Here is a 6,954-nt window from a genome sequence, read left to right as displayed (position 1 = left end):
TGATATGCAAAGACAATTATAACATAAGTAACACAACATAGAGTTCACTTTTATTACAACCCATAATCCATAATGACATTAAGAACTGACGCTAAGCAGCAGTAGCTTTATTGAGGCATATATCCTGCTTACCACCTCCTAACAGAAGATGGTAGAAGTGCTGCTGACAAACGACCTAGCCACCAAATCTGCATCACTTGGATCAGACGGCTGCCAAGGACATCTGCACAAAGTTTGTATTTCTGAATTCAGAGATTACATTAGAGAGATACAAAACATTGTCTATTTCACACTGGTACATTATACAAGTCAACGATAATCATGGTTTGTTAACTGCCTTAAACTTATAATTGGAAAAGGTCACTTCAATAAAAGTTCATTATGATGTCAATGTAATTGGTTCGAATTTAATGAATGGATCATTCAACCACATTATCGTGCTACTAAATGTTTGCTTAATTCGACCATTCTAAAACACAGTTTGTTTAATTCGACACTGACTTTTTAAAAGAAGATAAAGTTTGCTCAGTGCTGGAAAAGTTTCACACTCTCTATGCAAATGGAACTAATCCATTGCATGACATCACAATGTAGAACTATGATCAAGCAGATCATGCAATGCAATTACGATATGTTCTAACTGATGGGATCATCGTTGGTTAGAATTATTACCTAGAGGATAAAAAACATATGTGGCTCCAAATTTAAATTGTGCTTTATTTTCTGAAATATTTCAGATGTAGGGGGAATAACAGTATTATTATCATGTATAGTCTCCCCAAAGGGGAAAATTTTTATGAGCGTCCTCTCCCTACTTGCAAGACAGTCGTTAAAAAATACACAACAAACTGACCTTATTTCTGAACTACGTAGCTTTCTGGCACATAGATTTCCCCTCCAGCTTCACCATGTTGTTCGCCACTAATTGTTTTTCTTGCTGCCAAAAATTCAGCACTCATCTCACTCATTCCTTGCCTCACAGCTTCCTCTACTGTCCCGTAACCATGTTCATCGGCATATTTCCTAATATCCTCCGTGATTTTCATCGAACAAAACTTGGGACCACACATAGAGCAGAAATGTGCTACTTTAGCACCATCAGATGGTAATGTTTCATCATGGAAAGACATTGCAGTAACTGGATCCAGGGATAAAGCAAATTGGTCCAACCATCTAAACTCAAACCTTGCCTTGCTTAGTGCATCATCCCATGCTTGTGCATAGGGGTGACGCTTTGCCAAATCAGCAGCATGAGCAGCGATTTTGTAGGATATCACACCTGTCTTAACATCATCCCTGTTAGGCAACCCAAGGTGCTCCTTTGGTGTTACATAACAAAGAAGTGCGGTGCCAAGAGCCCCAATGTTGGCAGCACCAATGGCTGAGGTGATGTGATCATAACCAGGTGCAATATCAGTTGTCAATGGACCCAGCGTATAGAAAGGTGCTTCGTTGCACCACTCGAGCTGTTTCTCCATATTTTCAGGAATTTTATGCATCGGAATATGCCCAGGACCTTCATTCATCACCTAGAAGTTAAGAAGTGTAAATATCAGAAAGACAGCTCCCAAGTTTTACTATTGAATGACATAGCAGGTAGAAACAATTCATCATGCAGAGCATAGTACAGTTCTAAGTTCAACTGTCAGTCACTAGAGCATAAAAAAATGATTCATCACTTAAAGCACTTTACAATCAAGAATTCGAATATTATGTCTTCAATATTTTCTCACGAGTTGGTTTCTGACGACTAATCTCTATACAAGCTTAGCCTATTCATTAAAGTAAGCTACGCCGCACTATAAATGAATATGGTTGTATATACAATGTTTCAAAAATAGTTGACCCATTAGGTACCGGTGCAGAAATCCTGTTTTAACTGAAAATGCAGAAATGTTGGATGATAAACAGCAAACATATATCCTAATAGAAGTGCTCTTTTACATTTAATATATAATCTGTCGATCTGGCAATCATATTCAACTGTACTGGAAAAAATATCTTGTTTATACTATTTACCTGTTACTCGAAATATCTACTTCAATCTTATGCACAAACCAAGCTACAGTTTTGAATGGATAACATAGTTAGCAATCCTGTGAGCAGAATTTATATCGAAGGTTGATTACTCAAAGCCTATTTAGAACGTCCTGTTATTGATTATTGCAATGAAAAACAAACATAAACCATGACTATACATATTAGAATATTGATATTGTAAAGGAAACAACTCTGTAAGTTCAACTTCACTCCTACTTATTATTCTGACCTGCACATCCTTCTCCCATGCTCGGCGAGTTAGTTCCCCTTGAGTCAGCAGCTCTGCAAACTGAGCGCTATCATTAGCATCATAAATGGAACCCGGCCTCAGGCCATCACCAATAGATAATGCCACATCATACTGGTTACAAATGTCAAGAATGTCATCCCAGTGCTCATAAGCAAAGTTCTCCTTGTGATACGTCAAGCACCATTTTGCATGGATTGATCCGCCACGTGAAACTATGCCGGTCATCCTCTTTGCTGTGAGAGGAATATAACGAAGCAGCACACCAGCGTGGATGGTGAAATAGTCAACACCCTGCTCGGCTTGTTCAATTAAAGTGTCCCTGAAGACTTCCCAGCTCAGATCTTCAGCAATACCATTAACTTTCTCAAGTGCTTGGTAAATCGGAACAGTTCCAATAGGAACGGAGGAGTTACGAATAATCCATTCCCGGGTCTCATGGATATGGCGCCCTGTTGAAAGGTCCATGACAGTATCTGCTCCCCACATTGTGGCCCACTGGAGCTTGTGGACTTCCTCCTCAATGGAGCTCACAACAGCTGAGTTCCCAATGTTTGCATTCACCTTTACAAGGAAGTTTCTTCCAACAATCATGGGTTCCAATTCCAGGTGCCTCTTGTTGGAAGGGATAATGGCTCGCCCACGGGCGACTTCTGACCGGACAAATTCAGGAGCAAGGTTCTCACGTTTGGCGCAGTACAACATCTCCTCTGTTATGACTCCCTGCTTAGCATAGTACATTTGGGTGTATCGAGGACTACCCAACTTCTCCCTCCTGTCAATCCATTCCTTTCTTATCTTTGGAAGTCCTGTAAAAGTTCAACGCATGCTTATTACAAACAAACTTAAATGTCTTGAATTTTAAACTTGACACAATCTATTCAAGAGTTTAAAACTTATTCAAAAAGCTTGACACAGAAAAACTATATCTATTCAATTGAATGGATAAAATAATTATATTGCTATTTTTATGCTATCTAACTTTCCGAGGGACCTAATACATTTCCCTGGATACTTCATCAGTTTTCTTCTACAACACTTTAACTGAGAATATACAGGAGGAAACTACTTTTTCCTGAAGGAGCAAGGGTAATCTCTCCGCAAAGCACAACCAATGTGCTTACTAGGGTAAACTTAAGAATGAAACAGTTTGAAATACTACAACTAAGAAAACATTAGAAGAATATCTGTAGAGATATCCGGTATATGATCATAAAAACTAATACGTCTACTTTGCCTTTTCAACTATTTTCCAAGTCCAAAACCAGGCATCTGATCAATACCATCCGACTGTTGAAACAATGAAACTGTCCATTATTTGACTATAAGATGAACTTATTAACACACAACAAGGGAAACATCAGAGCAATTCAAGGCACCAAAACAAATACTCCCTCCGTTCCAAATTACTTGTCGCAGGTATGGATGTATCTAGATGTATTTTAGTTCTAGATACATCCATTTCTGCGACGAGTGATTTGGAACGGAGGGAGTACGTGGTTGCATGAGAGCGATAATACAAACACGCCGTCTAATTTCATACTGAACAGCTGATCTAGATGTTATGGCTTATTAGTACAAACAGTCTACATAGTTCAGAACAGAGAATATGGCAAAAGAGATAAGGCTAGTGAGTTACCAAGCCTTGGGCTTATGTTTTGTGGGCCACTGGTGTCATATGTGTCGAAATGCCCGCTATCTCCGGTCAAATGGACTCTCCGAAATGGAACCTTCAGGGCATGGCCTGTTTCCTCATGAACGACTTCACTGCAGAGCATAACCATGGCAAATATAAGATAAAACTGATACATTAGAACACAACAATATTGGCACACTCCCAGTACAGTTGCTAGGCGAAGCAAAAGCAGGAAGCATGCCTGCATTCTTTGGTGCTCCGTGGGAAGCAATCTTCAAATGCCGGGAGCGGCAGAAATTCTGGAGCAGCAGGATCAACTGTGTGTTTGGTTTGCCTGGGTTTTGCTGGCTCTGCTACTGACTGGTCAGTCACTGAAACTGCCTTAGGCCTTGAACAGGTGAGGCTAGCACTCCTGTCCTGCACATCTTGAGGACGCGAAATGCCACCGAAACCAGGCAAAAGTGCAGTCTTGGGGAACTTCATGGTGTTGCAGCTATTGTTCATAGACATTAGTGACGAGAACGACGGTTGCAGCGCGGCCATTTCCTGTACAAGCTACAGATTAGTAGATGCAGGCAGGCAATATGTTGCGGCAGATTAGTAGATATTATGAACTAAATTAATACTAGTGACCACCGGGGAATCGATCAAAAAAGTTAATCCAGCAGACGGCGACGGGCAGTTGATCAGATATAGTAGCAGTCCAGCAGAAGATGGACGAGACGCAAGATTGAGACTTGCCTGCGAAATGGAGATGGACGGAGACAGGGAGACTTACGGCGAGACGCTGCGTCGCTGCCGGCGGCGCGGAGAGATCGGCGAGAGTTGTAAGTGAGGGTTTTTATGAGACGATGTAAGTGAGGGTTTGTTTTCGCGATCAGACGTTGATATAAGGCAGCCCGCTGATGGGCTTTGGATCAAGTGGTAACAGCCCATTACTATTTATTTCCTTTTTTAATTAAGAAAACAAGCATTGTCTAAAAAAAAGGATACATCAGAGGATACGCGTATCCCTGGCGTATCGGGGCGTATCCCCGTTCTGGCCGCGTATCTTGCACCGATTCAGCAAAGAGGTGCCGTTCGATGCAAAAAAAAAATGCCAAAGATTGCAGTCGTGCTCTCTCTGTTCAACTTCTTTTTTAGACAAATATCTACTCCCTCTGTTCCAAATTAGTCGTCGCAGAAATGGATGTATCTAGAATTAAAATATATCTAGATACATCCATACCTGCGACAAGTAATTCGGAACGGAGGGAGTATTCAACTTTGATGACACGTTTCCGTAATTCGTGTGAAAAGATGAATGTTGCCCCTCCTTACATTTTTAACGAAAAAAATATCGAAGGTAACTTCGTTATTACTGGAGGTGCTGTATCTGATACTATATCAAAAAAAAAAAAGGTTAGCTGTATCTGAACCACACGTTCCTACTGTCGACTTTGGGTCGTTTCTGCGACAACAGTCAGTACTAATCTCCACGTTTGGAGTTTGGTCAGGACGACATCATACTCTGCTCTGAGGTCCCAATTTCCTTCTTCGCCATGGATCAATCGAACCGATACGGAAAAGTACTCACAATTGGCTTAGAACAGTTGTGATCCCAACCCAGCAAAAACTGGAGCCGTTTCCCACAAATTCATTCAGACCCAATCAACCGGGGCAGGGAGGGGTCTCACCTGAGAAACGGCGGATCCGGCGAGAGGCGGGCGGAGGAGTTGCTAACAGGGAGAGAGGGGGGGGACGGATGCGATGGGATGGGAGTGCGCACCTGGCCAGTGGTGCGGAGAGTGAGATTTCTTATAGCGGATCCGGGGCGGCCGAAGAGGTGAGGAGAGGACGGGGCACGGGTGGCCACAGCTCGCCGCGGAGAGCGACAAGCCGCAACCGGACGTGGCGGGTGCCTGAGTGGGGGTGGCCACTGGCCACCCAAAATGATGGGAAAACGACGCCAGCAGTGGCGCCAGATATTTCCGCCCGCCGGAGATATTTTCTCCTCGCGCGCGCGACAAGCGCGTCCACCTCCACGGAAAAGCGAGCCATGACGCCTCAACGGACGCAGGATCGCGGGCGGATCGACGCAACAGCCTCGCTGACGGCGACTCGGCGAGGGGGTCGCCGGGTTGACGCAGCGTCACTGCTTCACAGCTGGAATGCCGGTAAGTCGGGCGATTGTGTGAAACGGGGGCGGCGACGGTCGAATGCGGGCGGCCTGGGATCCATGCCGGTGTGCCACGGCGCGGCAGCGGCGGTGGCGTGGTCGCGGGAGACGGCGAGGGTGGCAAGGCTTGTCTGGGCCGCTTGCGAGGCTGCTTTAGAGCGGGTGGGCTCGCAAAGTTTGTGTAGCCTACTGGGGGCTGGCTGGTGGAGCTAGTGAAGCTATTGGGCTGCCCAATATGCACGGGCTTGCATAAAAAACAAGGACGAGTATGTGTGTGTGTGTTTCTAAAAAAAAGAGTATGTGTGTGTGTGTGTTTCTGATTCTCAAAAAAAAAAGGTGTGTTTCTAAAAAAGGGCATGTGTGTGTGTGTGCGCGCTTCACCTAGCGTTCTAGCCAAAGGAAGCTCTGTTTTCTCGCGTGTGTTTCCGGCAGTTCCTATGGCCTATTTGGCACCGCGGAGGTAGGGGAACCACGTATCATCGTTCAAGTGAGTGTAAATTGTTTTCTCAATGTTAGTTTCCCATGTTCATGGTTTGCGCAAAAAAAAAAAAAGTTTCCCATGTTCATGGAGGCGACGTCTTGGTACTGTAACCGTGGCAGACACGGCACAAATTAGGAGGTCTATGGTGTTTTTGTGCCACGGATCTGATGGGTTATCGTCGTACGCACTTCGGCATGTCAAGGCGATGCAACAACAAGTTTGAGGCCGGTTTTGGTATGGTCAGTGTTTCTTCCGTTTTGCCCTTTTTCTAATCTAGCAAGGAATAAATGGTTCGCCGACCTTACTAGCAAGAGGTTTGTCCCCATTGACGATCTTAAGTTCACGTTTATTGGGGTGGACGACAAATCCAACTATGTACCTAGGCGGGAGGG

At 44.0% G+C, this 6,954-nt stretch overlaps 1 protein-coding gene across 2 annotated transcripts; it reads right to left on the bottom strand.

The window, feature by feature from the left end:
• LOC125527215 (phosphomethylpyrimidine synthase, chloroplastic-like) lies at positions 1 to 5,844 on the bottom strand. 2 transcript variants are annotated; one of them, XM_048691756.1, is made up of 6 exons: positions 5,600 to 5,844; positions 4,165 to 4,469; positions 3,927 to 4,054; positions 2,270 to 3,096; positions 854 to 1,529; positions 1 to 242 (listed from the first exon to the last, which is right to left on the bottom strand). In XM_048691756.1, the coding sequence occupies exons 2-5, from the start codon at positions 4,464 to 4,466 to the stop codon at positions 855 to 857; spliced, it is 1,932 nt and encodes a 643-aa protein (XP_048547713.1). In that variant the 5' UTR covers positions 4,467 to 4,469; positions 5,600 to 5,844; the 3' UTR covers positions 1 to 242; position 854. The 2 variants fall into 2 exon arrangements, with proteins under 2 accessions (XP_048547713.1, XP_048547712.1); XM_048691755.1 differs by having other exon boundaries at positions 1 to 223.
• Positions 5,845 to 6,954: the final 1,110 nt, after the last annotated feature.

Source organism: Triticum urartu, unplaced genomic scaffold (genome assembly GCF_003073215.2).
Source record: "Triticum urartu cultivar G1812 unplaced genomic scaffold, Tu2.1 TuUngrouped_contig_327, whole genome shotgun sequence".
Lineage (NCBI taxonomy): Eukaryota > Viridiplantae > Streptophyta > Magnoliopsida > Poales > Poaceae > Triticum > Triticum urartu.
This window is presented reverse-complemented; position numbering and strand designations above follow the sequence as displayed.

Excerpts from the sequence above, each read along its gene's own strand:
- LOC125527215 (XM_048691756.1), bottom strand. The coding sequence starts at position 4,466 with ATGGCCGCGCTGCAACCGTCGTTCTCGTCACTAATGTCTATGAACAAT. Across the intron at positions 4,055-4,164 it reads CGGAGCACCAAAGAATGCAG|TGAAGTCGTTCATGAGGAAA; the intron begins GCATGCTTCCTG and ends TATGCTCTGCAG. Across the intron at positions 1,530-2,269 it reads CATGGGAGAAGGATGTGCAG|GTGATGAATGAAGGTCCTGG; the intron begins GTCAGAATAATA and ends CTTAACTTCTAG.